At 44.0% G+C, this 17,251-nt stretch overlaps 1 protein-coding gene across 1 annotated transcript in view; it reads right to left on the reverse strand.

The window, feature by feature from the left end:
• Window positions 1-16,255, reverse strand: part of adcy3a (adenylate cyclase 3a) — a gene marked incomplete at its 5' end in the record, with an annotated part of 61,715 nt that extends 45,460 nt beyond the window's left edge. The window contains 6 exons of the mRNA XM_083661320.1: window positions 3,005-3,132; window positions 3,831-3,942; window positions 5,652-5,788; window positions 7,351-7,500; window positions 12,700-12,817; window positions 15,699-16,255. Of these exons, the coding sequence (XP_083517446.1) occupies window positions 3,005-3,132; window positions 3,831-3,942; window positions 5,652-5,788; window positions 7,351-7,500; window positions 12,700-12,817; window positions 15,699-16,255 (1,202 nt within the window). The remainder of the gene's footprint in view (window positions 1-3,004; window positions 3,133-3,830; window positions 3,943-5,651; window positions 5,789-7,350; window positions 7,501-12,699; window positions 12,818-15,698) is intronic.
• Window positions 16,256-17,251: the final 996 nt, after the last annotated feature.

The following is a 17,251-nucleotide window of genomic DNA, read 5'->3' on the forward strand; positions in this document are numbered from 1 at the left end:
CCTCCCCCACATCCCCCCGCTCTCCCTCCCCCTCCCCTCTCCTGCTCTCTCCTCCTTCCCCACCTCCTCCACTCCCCAACATTTCCCACTCCCTCCCCACCTCATCACTTTCCTGCTCTCTCCTCCCCCACATCCCCCTGCTCTCCCTCCCCCCTCCCCTCTCCTGCTCTCTCCTCTTTGCCCCTTCCCCTGCTCCTTCCCCACCTTCTATACTCCCCAGCATTTCCCATTCCCTCCTCACCTCATCACTTTCCTGCTCTCTCCTCTCTCACATTCCCCCTGCTCTCCCTCCCCTCTCCTGCTCTCTCCTCTTTCCCCCTTCCCCTCCTCCTTCCCCACCTCCTCCACTCCCCAACATTTCCCACTCCCTCCCCACCTCGTCACTTTCCTGCTCTCTCCTCCCCCACATCCCCCTGCTCTCCCTCCCCTCTCCTGCTCTCTCCTCTTCCCCCCTTCCCCTGCTCCTTCCCCACCTCCTATACTCCCCAGCATTTCCCATTCCCTCCCCACCTCATCACTTTCCTGCTCTCTCCTCTCTCACATCCCCCCTGCTCTCCCTCCCTTCTCCTGCTCTCTCCTCTGCTCTATCCTATATTTCTATATTTTCTATATTTCTCTATCAATTGTTCAATGTGTTATCATTACTAGTAAAATATAATAAAGTAATGCTATTTTCTGATGATTTGCTAAACTATGACTTGCTATCTGCTAGCATTGTTTGCTAGGTTTCTTAACAACTTTCTTATTCGTGTACTTTCCGCAGACTAGATGCCTTGCGGCACATTGCTGCCTCTAACGGGCGGAAGTATTACTGTTCTCATTATCCGAAGTATATCGCCTATTTTCCTCGAAATGGGGCTATCATTTAGAAAACGGAGGACATGAGAGCATGAAAAAGACTTGAAATTGTTTTTTCAGACCATAAACTCATTTGGAAAGTGTTTAGTTAAGAGATAGACCGAGAGAGAAGTTGGCTCGTTTCCCATAGAGTTGAATGGATGTTCCTGGGGAGTGCTACACAAACTGCGCCCCCCCCACTGGCCATTTGAAAGAATGCAATTTCTGCATAGGCTTCAAAAAGAGGGAGGCTGAATTGGGCATTGATTTTTAGACAAGCTGAACTCCACAGTTCCATTGGCTGCTGAAAGATCAAGTCCTCCCTCTTCAAGTAATTCTTCCACTGGCCTCACGTCCACTTCAGGTAGATACTGTCTTTTCCAGCTAGAACTCACGATCGACACTTGTGAGCCTGTGTGTCCCTGTCCCACAGTACTGTTGTATTCACACCACCCGTGATACCTCGGACTAGACATCTCTTTCCCACCAGTCTCACTGTTTGTTGCTGCTTACCAGAGAGAGGTGGTCTAATGTGGGGCAGATCCATTGGGCCTGTTTGTTCTTTAGCAGTGTTGGGCAAGTTACTTTCAAAATGTAATATACTACATATTACTAGTTACTTTCATTTGAAAGTAATACGTTACTTTACAATATTACTTTCTGTGTAGAGTAACTCGTTACTTATTACACTACTTTTGCATTACTTTCACCAAAATAACAGCAGCAGCAGAATGACATTGCCGCCCCGGAACCATCCCGAAAAATAATTTCAACCGCCTTGAAGTCAGTGTCAACAATCCAAAATTCTAAATGTTTTTCTTTTCCTTTGTTATTGTCATCTGTAGTGGTTATTTGCATAAAAACACACAGTTTGATTAGGAAATGATTGTATCTTTTTGAAATATGTGCTTTGATTTAATCAAATGTAACTCAATTTGTAACTTGAGTTACTTGACAAAGTAACTTGTATAATATTACTGAAATCCTATAAGTAATAAGTTATATTACTGAGTTACTGCTACAAGTAATATATTACATGTAATATGTTACTTTTGTAATGAGTTACCCCCAACACTGTTCTTTAGTAGGGGAGCGGATTTCTATTTTGTTTGTTGTGGCTGCGGTCATTGTCCTCTTACGACAGCCTGCAGCCCAGTGTTCACTGCTGCCACACTTATAACAGTGGTTACACCTCCCTTCAGGATTTGACAACTCACATTGCCGGCATCGTTTGATGGTTGCACCAGGCCTTGGCTCGTATTTTCTGTTGGGCTGGTGGGGCACTCCCATTGGTGATGGTGATGGTGGCTTTTGAGGTTTGGGTTAGGCTTGCTATATGAGTGGTAAGGCTCTGGATTGCCTCCCACATCACTGTTGTTGTCCTTATCAATTCTTTCACATTTTTCCATCAGTGTGTCACGTTTTGTTGTTTCTTTCCGTTTTGTTCCACTGTGTTTTGTATGAGCGGAGCCGTTTTGCTCGACCGCCACATGTTCGTCACTTACAGCTGCTATCTAGTATGCTGCTATCTAGGCTGTAGACAGCGTTCATTTTCTCCAGCGGGAACCTCATCCTCCATCAGTGGATCTTATAAGTATCGTTTTAGGTCTGCACGGATGGTGTCGTCATGGAGACCAGTCATCTGTCTGGAGGAACTGATTTTAAATCAGCTCTGGGCTATATTTCAGTCCTGTCTTTGCCCTTTCTGAGGCAAAAATAACTTGTTGTCTCAGGTCCATCGCTCGCACTAGGAAATTGAACGGGCGTTTCCTTTGGTTCCTGAGCAGCGCGCGTCAGTGCAGCACAGTGTACAGCTCTGTAGCATCTTTCTCGATATAATGAGTCCTCAATATCTGTCTCAAAGCTGATCATTTGAGATCAATTCTGCTTTCCAGGTAACTTCTTAGTTTTATTCCTGGGGCGATAGCTCGAATAACGGCTTCCACCACTTCACTTTCATCCTATGCCCTGTTTAAAGCCTTCTGGATTTGTCTCTCTAGGCTGGCGTAGCTTAGTTTATCTTTTGGATTTGTTTCTCCTATTTGTCCTATAATTTTTAAGTCTCTTTTGTACAGTGGGTGGCGTTTTTCCTCGGATTTTGGCACAAGGGATAGTAACATCTTGTCCTGTGTATGAATTAATAATCTGTCTCACCCCCCCTACTCACGAGATGGCCTCCACCATGGCCAGGCCCATCCTGATGGAGCAGGCAGCGTGGTCCTCTCTGTAGTCCGGCAGCCCACAGATACAGTAGTAGCAGTCCCCTAGGATCTTGATCCTCAGCTGGTGATATTTCTAACAAGACAGAAAACGTTTTTAGGTTTTAAGTTTTTAGCTTTTGCTGCTGCTATCAAGTCAAGTCAAGCATATTTGTGGGCGTCCGTCTGGGTAGTTGTAGCGGTAGATTCCCTGCCTACTGTACCAACACGAGGGTCACAGGTTCGCACCGCCGTGTTACCTCCGGCTTGGTCGGGCATCCATACAGGCACGATTGGCTGTGTCTGCGGGTGGGAAGCCAGATTAAGGGCCTGTGTCCTGGTTGCTTTACTAATTTTAGAGCAAATGAAACGAAACACACACATACAGTATTCCCTTGAAGTAATCTATTTTTAAAGACAGTAACTGTACTCAGAATATCACCAATTTAAACTGTAACTGTAATGGAATACAGTTACAACCTGCTAGGTGATGTGTGATTGGCTGTGAGACGTACCGTGGCCAGCTTGTTAGGTGGTGTGTGATTGGCTATGAGACATACCGCAGCCAGCTTGTTAGGTGATGTGTGATTGGCTGTGAGATGTACCGCGGCCAGCTTGTTACTGTAGTGTAGGTGGTCTGTGATTGGCTGTGAGACGTACCGCGGCCAGCTTGTTAGGTGGTGTGTGATTGGCTGTGAGACCTACCGCGACCATCTTGTTAGGTGGTGTGTGATTGGCTGTGAGACCTACCGCGGCCAGCTTGTTAGGTGATGCGTGATTAGCTGTGAGACCTACCGCGGCCAGCTTGTCGAAGCGAGCGAACAGCTCGTTGAGCAGCTTGACCAGCTCCTGAGCACTGCATGAGGAGGACAGCTGGGTGAAGCCCACAATGTCTGCAAACAAAATACTGTAGGACAGACAGACAGAGAGAGAGAGACAGACAGAGAGAGAGAGACAGAGATGGGACAACACCACACCAATGACATTACATTTATGAGCTTCTGTTTTCCATGTCTGTTTTGTATAAAGTCAAGGAAGAAGCCTTCTTCAACTGGCTGCTGTCTTGCTGCACAGTTAGTCAGCGTTTTTTGTCTGTGGAAAGAGCTGCCTGGAGCCTTTTTGTGAGCAGAGAAAGCGGATGATAACGCCACCTGCTGCTAGCTCACTAACCAGCTGGTTAGCATTAACATCACCTGCTGCTAGCTCACTAACCAGCTGGTTAGCATTAACATCACCTGCTGCTAGCTCACTAACCAGCTGGTTAGCATTAACATCACCTGCTGCTAGCTCACTAACCAGCTGGTTAGCATTAACATCACCTGCTGCTAGCTCACTAACCAGCTGGTTAGCATTAACAGCACCTGCTGTTAGCTCACTAACCAGCTGGTTAGCATTAACATCACCTGCTGCTAGCTCACTAACCAGCTGGTTAGCATTAACATCACCTGCTGTTAGCTCACTAACCAGCTGGTTAGCATTAACATCACCTGCTGCTAGCTCACTAACCAGCTGGTTAGCATTAACATCACCTGCTGCTAGCTCACTAACCAGCTGGTTAGCATTAAACATCACCTGCTGCTAGCTCACTAAGCTCTTCTAGCAGACAATATACAGTGTTGTGGAACAGGCAAAGGCTTACCAGATATTTACAATACATGTCTGGTTTCCATACCGGACATGCCTTTATTATGATCACTGTTACAGTAATGTCAATTCAAGAATTATGTCCTATTTCTCCACCAGCACTTTGACTTCCTACATATTGTTGTTCTAATGGACGGTATGGGAAACGGGCCAGCGTCTCCGTCATCATAATTCAGTTCATGATTGGCCCCAACCCTGATTCAGATTTAAAAAAACAACTTAAAGGAACACTCTGCCCATTTTCAACCAGCTTTGTATCATTAGAACATCAGTAGTATATCAGAAAACTGTCAACTGTTTTGAAGTCTGTCATTTAATTTGACAGTTGTGTGGACCAGTGACATCACTGGTCCACACTAACTCAAATTAATAACTCATTAACTCAAAGCAACTCTCAATAACTGTCAAACTATTCATCATTCATCTAGTTTGACAGTTATTGAGAGTTGCTTTGAGTTAATGAGTTATTCATTTGAGTTAGTGTGGACCAGTGATGTCACTGGTCCACACTTTAACACTCAATAACTGTCAAATGAAATGACAGACTTCAAAACAGTTTACAGTTTTCTGATATACTACTGATGTTCTAATGATACAAAGCTGGTTGAAAATGGGCAGAGTGTTCCTTTAAGGCAGGCATTCTTCATTCTCTAATTGGGATCATTCTCAGTGGATTACATTGTGGAACTCACTTTGAGAACAACTGCTCTGTTAAAGACCCCCTGAAGTAAAAAATATGCTTTTCTTTAATTTACGAGGCAGAAGGAGGGGAAGTCCTTTTAAGGATTTTAACAAGATAATTTAACGTTTTTTATGGGAAAAACCATCAGGAGACCAATTATTATTCAAAGTAGAGTATTTTATATACATCTTAAAACGTGACTTTAGGGGGTCTTTAAACTTACGTGAAAGGATGAAATTGTGGTTCCGTGAAAGGTACAGTGGCAAAATGAAGAGAAGGTAGCAAGTCACCTGACGTGTTCGTGCCGGTACATGTACATGGTGTTGAACTGCTGCATCTCCTTCTGTGTCTGACTGGCCTCCTTCTTCATGTCCTGCAACATCTCATCCGCTATGTGCTTTGGAAGGATGGACAGCAGGAGGCGCTCCTGCGGAGGAGAGGGGATATTAATACATCAAGATGGCCAATATAGTTGCTCACCGTCTTCATTACTCAAAGTATAAATTACACAAGATCTTCCCTTCTGTCTCACCACTGTGTGACAGGTGTCAGGTGTCAGAGGGCACACTATGTCATGCCTTTTGGTTCTGCCCCTCACTAACGGCATTCTGGACCAAAATATTTGACTGGTACTCTAAGGCCTACAAAGTAACCCTGCAGCCGGAGGCAGAACTCCTCTCCGGCTGCTCTGAGTCCTCTCTGAACTTCCCTACAGCTGTGCAGCAATCTCTGACGCTGGGGACAACTGTTGCTAAAAGACTGATTTTAAAGGAATGGAAGTCCTCCTCTTCGCCTTCTTTTCAGGTGTGGCCGATGGACATGATCTCTGTTATACAGATGGAGAGGCTGATGTTCCTGAGAGCCAACTCGCTTAGAAAGAAAAAGACGGTAGTTTGTGGATATTACTGGGGTTTTGAGCCAATCTAAAAAGGGCTTTACAGTGGATGTGTGATGGAAATGTTTGGCAGTCTTTCCAGATAGCACTGTTTACAGCCTCGTCAGTCAACACACACACACACACACACACACACACACACACACACACACACACGATTTGCATACACATTAACATACACCTACACACGTGGCGTGGCGAGTTTCAATATTCTTATCAAAACCTGACAGAGAGAAGAGAGAGAGAGAGAAAGAGAGAAAGAGAGAAAAAGAGAGAGAGAGAGAGGGAGAGAGGGAGAGAGAAAGAGAGAAAAAGAGAGAGAGAGAGAGAGAAAGAGAGAGAGAGAGAGAGAGAGAAAGAGAGCGAGAGGGAGGGAGAGAGGAGAAAAATACGCGAGCTCGAGTCGGCTCTGCGATAACAGCTGACACCGTCTCAGGGGGATGGTTGCCGTGGTAACCGGCAGCGACCGGATGCTCCTTGATTGGCTGGCAGCCCTCGTCTCCCAGCAGCCCCTGCTTCAACATCAGTATTCTCAGTCTGACTCTCCTGCTCTTATCAGTACTGTAGGGCCATATGAAATCCCTTCTCGTTTTTTCAAATTCCAGTTTTTCCATTTTGATTTGAATTTAAAGGGACAGCTCAGCCTAAAATCCAAAACATCTAGAGATTTCTGTCTTCTCTCAATACATTGGAACTGGATGGCACTCGAAAAGGCCGAAAGGGCTTTTCTGTGTGGAGTTTGCATGTTCTCCCCGTGCTCCCCAGGGGGTTCCTCCATACAATAACCCCCCACTAAAAACATGCAGAAGATCGTCATCCGACCAGTGACGACAACATCCGAAGTTGGTCCACGGGCGCTGGAAAGAAAAAGCGACCACTGCCCCTGGCCTGCCCCCCGGAGGAAAGGACAAGCCTGGATGGGTCAAATGCAGAGGACAAATTTCACCGGCCACCGTCAGCATGAGTGTGTGTTGTGGCCGCATGCATGTGTTGTAGTGTGTTCGTGTGACAATAAAAGACGGGCTTGTCCGTCACTAACTGTGTTTTTAACTGTGAGTTACACCGGGGGGGCGGGTGGCGTGACGGCGTCTCACCTGTTGCTGGCTCTGCTCCTCCAGGTTCAGTTTGACCTCCAGGGACTGCCTGGCCTCCAGGAAAGCCTTGCGATGCTTGCGGTCGGCCATGTAGTAGGACATGACCCCCACAGTGATGGCACACACGTAGATCACAATGTTGGCCAGAAGCTGGACGACAAGAGATGATGCAACAGTTTAGCCCCATGGCACACCGATCAAACAGTATCCAACAACTGAATCTGACCAAACATCTCCAAACAAGGACAGACAGCCATGACCAGTGTTGGGCAAGTTACTTTCAAAATGTAATATACTACGTATTACTAGTTACTTTAATTTGAAAGTAATACGTTACTTTACAATATTACTGTCTGTGTAGATTAACTCATTACTTATTACACTACTTTTGCATTACTTTGACCAAAACAACAGCAGCAGCAGAATGACATCCCCGCCCCGGAACCGTCCCGAAAAATAATGTCAACCGCCTTGAAGTCAGTGTAAGCAATCCAAAATTCTAAATGTTATTCTTTTCCTTTGTTATTGTCATCTATAGTGGTTATTTGCATAAAAACACACAGTTTGATTAGGAAATGATTGTATCTTTTTTCAATATGTGCTTTGATTTAATCAAATGTAACTCAATTTGTAACTTGAGTTACTTGAGAAAGTAACTGGTATAATATTACTAAAATCCTATAAGTAATAAGTTATATTACTGAGTTACTGCTAAAAGTAATATATTATGTATATTACATATGTAATATGTTACTTTTGTAATGAGTTACCCCCAACACTGGCCATGACACACCAAACAAACATCTGTGTTTGTCCGTGTTTGTTGTAGAATGTTTGACTGGTGTGCCATATGGCCATACACACAAACACACATAGAATACCGCAGGGATGTTTGAGTTTACGTATTTTCCTTTTGATGAAGTCTATTAGACTGTTATGTTTACTGTTTTTTTCACTTCATGTATTGTTTTACTGTTATTGTTTAAACCAGAATATGAGTGGGTTAATTTAAGCATAAGTATCAGTAAGTGGCCTGGGATTCTCAAAGCCTGTGTTGAGGTTCAGACAAACAAAAATGCACTCTTGAAGCTAAATAAATCCAAAACCGATGAGTTAATTATTTAAATTTCTACTTCAATGTAGCCTTTTAGTCATAAAGATTATTGAAAGATATTCCATATTCCAGACTGAAATGCTATAACAGAAGTGGAGTATTGGCCAGAATGACATGAACATTTGGACACTTATTCAGCGGGTATCTTGCATGTTGCGTTCAGGTGCACTGTAAAAAAAAAAAAAAAAATGCAATTCCATCGCGGCCCACCACACAGATGGCGTATTTTGCCCATGTGTGTTCTATGCTGTTGATGTTATATGTTGTCCCATGTGTTGTGCCCGTTTTCTTGTACATTGCCAACAATGATGATTCTTACCGAAAACTAATTTTCCCACAGGCACAATAAAGTACCTACTACTACTACTACTACTACTACTATTTAGGAGGAACTGGCTAGTGTCAAATAATGAGACGTTGTGTGCGTTTACTTCATTTATTTGAACTGCGAACGAGAGCCGAAACTGGCTCCATGCTTCCTCCGAGACATGGGCAGTTAGCCAGCCGCTTCTTTTCACCTGACAGGGGAAGCTTCACCGGTAGGACATAGCAGGTTGTGGGAGGTTCACACTATTCCAATCAGTTCCCCTCCCTCCGAACAGGCGCCCTTAACGACCAGAGGAGGCACCACTTCAGCGACCAGGATATTGCATGTTTTGGTGAAGGGGGTTCCTATATGAAGGAAACCCCCGGGAGACACGGGAAGAACATGCAAACTCCACACAGAAAGGCCCTTTTGACGACCCCACCCGGGCAGTGGGCACTCGAGGACATGCGGACGGGCACGTACTCCTTCAGCGCTCACAGCGTCCCAGGTGGGAATCGAACCCACTACCTTCTAGCTGTGAGGCGACAGCTCTACCACTGAGCCACCGTGCCCCCCGCCCCTGAACTTTTTACGTTTGCTGGTTCAATCTTTCCGCAGTGTATTCCGTGGTGGCTCAGTGGTTAGCACTGTTGCCTCACAGCAGGAAGGTCCTGGGATCGCACCCCAGTCCGTCCCAGGGCCTTTCTGTGTGGAGTTTGCATGTTCTCCCCGTGTTCGTGTGGGTTTTCTCCGGGTGCTCCGGTTTCCTCCCACGATCAAAAGACATGTATGTTAGGGTTAATACTCCTGTCAGTGCGCCTGACCAAGGCAAAAGAACTGGAGTTGGTCCCCGGGCGCTGCACTGCGGCTGCCCACTGCTCCTAGTTCTAGGAAGGTTCCTAGTAGAGGATGGGTCAAATGCAGAGGATGAATTTCCCATGGGGATAAATAAAGCATAACTTAACTTAATATACAGTCAACGGTCTAGTTCTGTAAATATGGCACTTTACATTTGAATAATTTTTGACTCGTCAAAAGTAACCATGTAGATTCCCACTATGAGGTCAGTTGATCAAAATGACGCCTGTATGGGAATCTGATTTTTGTTGTCCGAAACGGGACCATCTCAGCTGCTACCAGGCCGACTGCAAGCTGGTCAGCTGGGCAACGTAAAGTTGTCATACGGGGAAATTATCCGATGAACTGATCTTTGCAGCTCTTTGGTGATTAGCTAATGTTTGCGTGGCATTTTGATTAACGTTGTGATTTAATTCCGACAGGTGGCGTGGTAACCTTGGGACTGGGGCGGCCACCCACATTCCTTTCCCCGTGTTCCGTCACGTCCGCCCAGATCCCAAGACGCCACTCCTTCTTCCAGCCCGCCTGTTAGTGCAGCAGATAACTGAAAGAATCGTTCAAATTGTGAAAGAAGCGTAAAATTTGGCACAAATACTCTTAAAGGTCCACTCTTTTGAAAAAGTGGTCTGGCCACGCAAAAATTCAAGGTGGCGCCCATTTTTCAAGATGGCCGCCACCTAGCTCCTTAAATTACGTTTTCCCATAGAAATTGATTGGGTTTTCAGATTAAGGAGGTTTTTGGTGTTGTCTCTCATGTGTTAGACCATGCAGAAGCCATGCCAACCTGGAATTCCACCATGGTGACCATTTTCCAAGATGGCTGCCATCTGGATTGTAAATCGAAAACATTCTCATATAATTTGATTGGGTTGTCCAATTTACGAGGATTCTGTGTTATTTTATGTTTTAGATTATGCAGAAACCAATTCTGCAATCAAAAATGATAACATATCATGAGAACAGGGTAGGTGATTGGCTCTAGCTGCCATTTCCACCAGTTGTCCGCAGTGGTCATAGACCATTTTTTCTAAAAAGGCTCCATGGCTAGGAGAGGTTTTTTGACTGTGTTTGGTCTGACCTCTCGCCCTCGACCTGTCCGGTTAGTAAAACCTGCCAGGAGTCGCCTCCCACCGGCATAGCACTCAGGGTTCAGTGAGGTACACAAGCTCCCTTACCACGACAAGGTTAACAGTCACAAGGGAGTTTTTTTTTGTTATGTATTTGTTTTTTTGTGGTTTTTTTGTGTTTTTTGTTTTTTGTTTCCCCCCATAAATACTAAACACTATTACATTTAACAAATAAATACAAAGGGATGGGGAAATGAAAAACATGACTAGTAGCATAACTATGGTGCTGAACGGATAGCACTCCAGAAATAATAATTGAACAACTAGCCTAGTAGCCTACTACTGAATGTGGCTATATCTGGAGGCAACAGCATCACTGCAGCCACTGAATAATTACAAACAGAAAATATTAATCTTAGAGTAAAAGGCACAGGTGCTAACATCACAAAGTAACTTATCAACTGAAAATTCTCTCACTAGTAAATACCGTAAAAAGATTCAAAACAACTACACAGAAAATGTGCTTCACTGTTCAATATAGGCTATGGAGTTCCTACTCACATTTGCAACTGCACAGTGCTGTGCAATTGAAACCTAATCTAAAGCATTTGCACCTTCCACGGCACCCTGATTTGCAGCCACACTTGGTGAGTTGTTGACAACTCTCTGCAAGTGGTGAATTGGCTGTCCAGTAGACCCGCCATTCTTCACCATCCTTCTCCCATCCCCAGTCAGCAGGACTCTCTGCTTCTGGCTGACACTGGGTTGACTGACCCCATATGCAGCCTGCCTGTTCTTAGAAAAAAAATCGGAATCGGCAAAAATCGGTATCGGCAAGTCAGACTATTCAAAAATCGGAAATCGGAATCGGCCAACAAAATCGCAATCGGTGCATCCCTAATTTCTACTATCCTTAGAAAGTGATACCGCACATTCAGGTATGGGATACAACTAGGTTCGGGTGACCTACACCTAGCCCGATCATTCATCCAGTGTCATTTAAATCCTGTGTGATGTGTACACCTTCCGGGTAAATATACATGATTGAGTCATGTATAGCCCCGCTTACCCTTGGCTCGGCTCTCCCGCACTGGCACACCCTGTCAATTCAGGCGCGGCTATCTAACTACATCTACTAACTATTATTACTAGCTAATTGATTGGGGGCTGTTACAGCATTTGGGATACTAAATTAAGCTATACTATCACTATTAGTCGACAACTACAGTATTAGTAAAACTAGATCAGCTGACACTGAACCCCATGCTGAGTTTCACAGCAGTGATGTCACCAGTGTGCCCTGGTTGTGCACTGACATTCACTCTATTAAATTGTGTTTCTATGTTTTATAGATCACGAGATATCATCGCAACGAGTTTAACAGCGGCCATCTTGCATGCCATATTTGCTATAACATTAAACATTAAAGTAATGAAATGTGAGACTTATAAACATAGTTTAGACCAAAATGAATTGATTATATGATAATTACATGCCGTGATGCCGATATAGGACTTATTGGTACAACACCTAGAAGCCATCTTGAAAAATGGCGGCCATTTTGAATTTTTGCGTGGCCAGACCACTTTTTCAAAAGAGTGGACCTTTAAGAGTATTTGTGCCAAATGTCATGCTTCTTTCACAATTTGAACGATTCTTTTGATATATGCAATTATCTGCTGCACTATGTGCAACGACGCAGCAAGGCTGGGTAGTGATTTATTTTTTTCGGAAAATGCTTCAAAAACCATAAAAGTGGTCCTCATTTGTGAAGACTATCTCACTGAATATGAAGTTTGCTGTTTCATAAACTTTTTTTTAACCACAGACCTTTCAAGCATTTAACCCAAATCCCCATACTAAAATCCCATTGACTTTGAGATGAGGGAACCAGGAAGTACGCTGACTTCTGGGTTAACCTACAAAAATACATCATCCCTGCATCACTTCCACCTCATCTACCTGCAACTCCACTAGCCCCCCCCCCCCCCCCCACGGCTCACCTGTCTGCTCAGTGCTGCCCCCTGGATGTCCTCCTGCTGTTGCTGGGCAATGGTTACACCCAGGACCAGCGTGTGCACCCCACAGGACACAGCCGTGATCAGCACGATGGGTGTCAACCTGAGGAGGGATGTTAACGATTAATCCACAATCCATTAATCGCTGTTAAGAATTTGATTGATCAAACATAGTATATTATTAGCCGAGTGGTATATTAACCCAACATAGTACATTAACCCTGCCTGAAATAAAAACAACAACAAATAAACAAAACAAAACAAAAACACCACACACAATTTGAAGCTACCAAAGAGAATTAGGGCCACACGTGAAACAATTATTTGAGTTCTGACTCTGAATGAAGTCAGAATTATGAGTTTGACGTCAGAATTTTTAGGAAAAAAGTCAGAATTCTGAGATTAAAGTCAGAATTATGAGGAAAAAAGTTAGTATACTGTTACATACTGTTACAAGTGACATCTCTGATGATATTAATACCAATGTACCGAAATTTGATCGTCTCGGGGTCCCTAGTAGATTTTTGTGATGTCAAAGTGGGAACCCCTGTAAACCGATTACGGTAATCGACAATGTAGGCTAGGTGCTATTTTCTAATTTTTTGCTGAAATGATTTGACACAAGGAGGAAATCTAACTTTCACCGCTTATACAGAGGAAGAAGAAAGCCAAGCAAGCAGGCAAAAGGTCCAGTGTGGGAGAATTACAGCCAAAAAGACCACAGCATTCATTGTCCCAAAGTTCAGGCTTATTGGGTCAAGGTTTTCAAATCATTATCTGAAATACTACAAATCCAGTTAGAATCAGGCCCATTTATTGTTATTCTAGGAGTGTCTGATGATACCATGAAATTGACCAATGCCCAGCAATGCTTCCTATCCTATAGTCTCATCACTGCAAGGAGGTTGCTTCTCATGCACTGGGAAAAAAAGGAAGCCCCTCCCACAAAGATGTGGCTTAACGACCTTACGAACACACTCCACTTAGAAAGAATAAGGTACACTCTTATGGACAAACTTCCATATTTTGATAAGGTGTGGTCGCCTCTAATTCAGTATCTTGCAATTGCAAAATAAAATTGGCACTTTTCTCTCAATATCAACAAAATGAATCTAGCATAGCTAGCGTGAAAAATGCAAGCCAAATGGGATCATGAGGAAAGGATCTAGCCCAGGGGTGGTCAAACTGTTTTGGTTGTGGGCCGCATACAGTATAAGGAGTTGCGGGCCAAACAATATTAAGCGCGGCAGTTTTCACGACTTTATGGAGCATCATCTCAAAGCTCACAACAAGGGATTTCGTTCTCAGATGTAGGCTACAGGTAACACAAGGCTAATATTCTTACCTTTGCCCTTCAGTTTAAAGTAAAGCAAATGTTCTCATGTTGTGAAGTAGGCTATAAGTCCGTTCTGAAAGCGAGTCGGATGCCCGCCCGCGTGTCAACCAGTTGCAGTCCCTCGTCATCGTTGTCAATATAGACCCGCTTCAGAAAATATAGGCTATAAAGTTTGACTGACTGCACGTCTCACCTCTGGCTTGTTGCAGGTAGGCAACTTCTTAATTTAGATTATCTTTCAAGTTATTTAATTTCACGTTCTTGGATGCAAAGAGACATTTAATGTAGGCCCGCCAGTGTCTTTCTTTAGGCTTAATTAAACGGGAATATATGACAAACTCGATCAGTTCACAAAGTTTGTGACGAGTTCATTCACTATAATAAAATACATTTGTTGGACGATTGGATAATAGCTTTTGTTTTTTGTGTTTTATTGTTTAATCTTAATGGGTCTGCAAACCCGAACCAAATTAATTAATCTAATAAAGAGCTCCCTTTGCACTCAAGCGCAGACCGCAGTGAATAGATAATTATTTTGAAATAAAAAAATTATTTAAAATTAAGATTTCGTTTGTTAAAAATGATACAATAATATGTTATGTATTTAATAAATGATTAGGCTACATCTATCTTTTTTCAATAGGCTACATTTTGAGTGGGCCGGTAAATATTCTATAAGGCCGGAATTCTGCATGATTGATTGATTGATTTTCTTTATTTAAGTGTCATGCTTCGAATGAAGCCCAGCCCACATGGGCTTACAGGACACTTTTACTGTTCATCATTTAAACAAACAATGATCAAAACAGAAAACCAACAGAAAACACCCAAAATAAAGTAAAGCTGTACAGCATGAAAACCACCACCTGAACCTACTTAAAGAGCTGTGCTTGCCTTCTATTCCAGGCCCTAGAGATAAAGTTAGCAGTCTTAAATACCTCAGTCTTAAACAACCACTCCAACTTCTGGCCATCATCTGCCCAGAAGAGCTCAGGTCTTTGCTTTTGCATTTCGTCAAATAAGGAAATCCTCAAATCATCATATAAAGTACAATAAAACATGAAATGAAACTCATTTTCAACATCCTTTAGATCACAGACATTGCATATCCTGTTCTCTTCTGGTATAGCTGTAAATGTTCTGCAATGTTGCCGGCTCCATTGGCCGGCCAGAAAAAATCCTAGCGGAATCCCTGATATATATATAAATATATATATTTATATATATACAGTATATATAAATTGATAAATCGATTAATTGATTGCTAACATGACCAGTTAATGATTAAGAACCTTCCAAATAAAAGCCCAGAACCTTCCAAATAAAAGCCAAGAACGTTCCAAGTAAAAGCACAGAACCTTCAAAATAAAAGCACAGGACCTTCAACCGCCCAAAACCTTCAAAAGAAAAGCCCAAAACTTTCCCAAGAAAAGCCCAGAACCCTCAAAATAAACCCACAGAACCTTCAAAATAAAAGGCCAGAACCTTCAAAATAAACGCCCAAAACATACACAGACCTTTGAAATAAAAGCCCAAAACACACACAGACCTTAAACACAAAACACAACAACAACAACAACAGCAACAACAACAACACACAAAGCATAGCGGCCTGATAATCTAGTTGATTTAAAATGTGCATCCCTACCTCAGAGGCAGAGTCAGGAAGAAGGAGAAGCTAAAGAAGGCCTGCCAGCCCACCGTGTCGCTGGCCTGGTGGAAGCGGGCGTAGTTCAGCCCCAGGTAGCAGAAGATGTGAACGGCTATGAGCAGCCACAGGGCGTAGGGCACCAGGCGCCGCGACACGCGCTCGGGCAGCAGCCCCAGGCGGCAGAGCACCAGGAGGAGCACGTCGGCCGCCAGCCCCGCCGACGCCGCCACCACGGAGGCCAGCTTGTCCCCGGTGTAGACCACCGCGCACATGACGATGACGTAGGTGTCGAACAGGGCCGCGAACACCACGAGCACCAGCAGGGTCTCGTGCCTCTGCCTCCTGAAGTAGGTCTGGTACAGGTTCTCCAGGGACTCTGGCGCAAAGGCCAGGCGCATGAAGCGGGGCAGGCAGAGGCAGCAGCCCGAGCTTCGCACCGTCACCTCGTGGGTCCGCCCCACCGCCTGGCCCGGGTCGGACGGCAGGGTCACCGAACAGTCCGCCGAGTACTCCGCAGAGTACTCGGGCTCCGAAAAGGCCCGGTTCCGGGGCATGGTGAACGCGGTGATGTTTCGGGTCAGCTTTCCTGGTCTTTTTCCTTTTTTATTTGAGAAACTGGAAATGAGGGCTGCAACTAGCGATTATTTTCATTATCGATTCATCAGTTCATCGTTTTCTCGATTAGTTGTTTGGTCTATAAAATGTCAGAAAATGTGGAAAAATGTCGACCCGTGTTTCCCGAAGCCCACGATGACGTCCTCAAATGTCTTGTTTTGCCCACAATCCAAAGCTAATCAGGTTATTGTCATAGAGGAGAAAAAAAAACAGAAAATACTCACATTGAAGAAGCTGGAATCAGAGAATTTTGAATTTTTTCCTTAAAAAAATTACTCAAAGCGATTAATCGATTATCAAAATAGTTGTCTATTAATTTTTTGTCGCTCAATTAATGGACTAATGGATTAACCATTGCGGCACTACTAGCCTGGGTACCGCACTACTAGAAATATGTTGTCCTACAGGAGTAGATAAGATACTATGGGAACTTCGTACAGGAGCAGATCAGAAACAGTGGGAACTTCCTTCTTTGTCCTGAGATTCCACATATGTGGTGTAGTAGTGTCTTGATTGTCATGCCCTGCACTGGAAACATGTCTTCTTACATTGTTGTGTCCATATAGTCGCTCGAACGACCGCTGTCATTTGACTCAGTTTGTAGTGTCATATGTACAGATCGAGTACATCTATTCTTCAATAACACAGTGCCGATTCAGAAAATGTGCAGTTCTTGTTTCCTCTTTCGACTGCTTTATGAACGCATCACCACCAGCTCTGTTCCTACTCAGTACTCCATATGTGCGTCTCATGGCAGCGTCGATGGTGAACTCATTAAGGACAGCAGCAACATATCGACAAAGCCTATGCTTGTATGACGTTCGCTCTGTCCGTCCCGATTTCTCTGGGTTGGACGACTTTGTTCATTTTGCGCTTCCATAGTCACGCCTCACATGGCCTAAAGAAAAAGAGACACAATAAGGAGGAAATGTCAG

This window comes from Poromitra crassiceps (genome assembly GCF_964638095.1).
Source record: "Poromitra crassiceps genome assembly, chromosome: 26".
NCBI lineage: Eukaryota > Metazoa > Chordata > Actinopteri > Beryciformes > Melamphaidae > Poromitra > Poromitra crassiceps.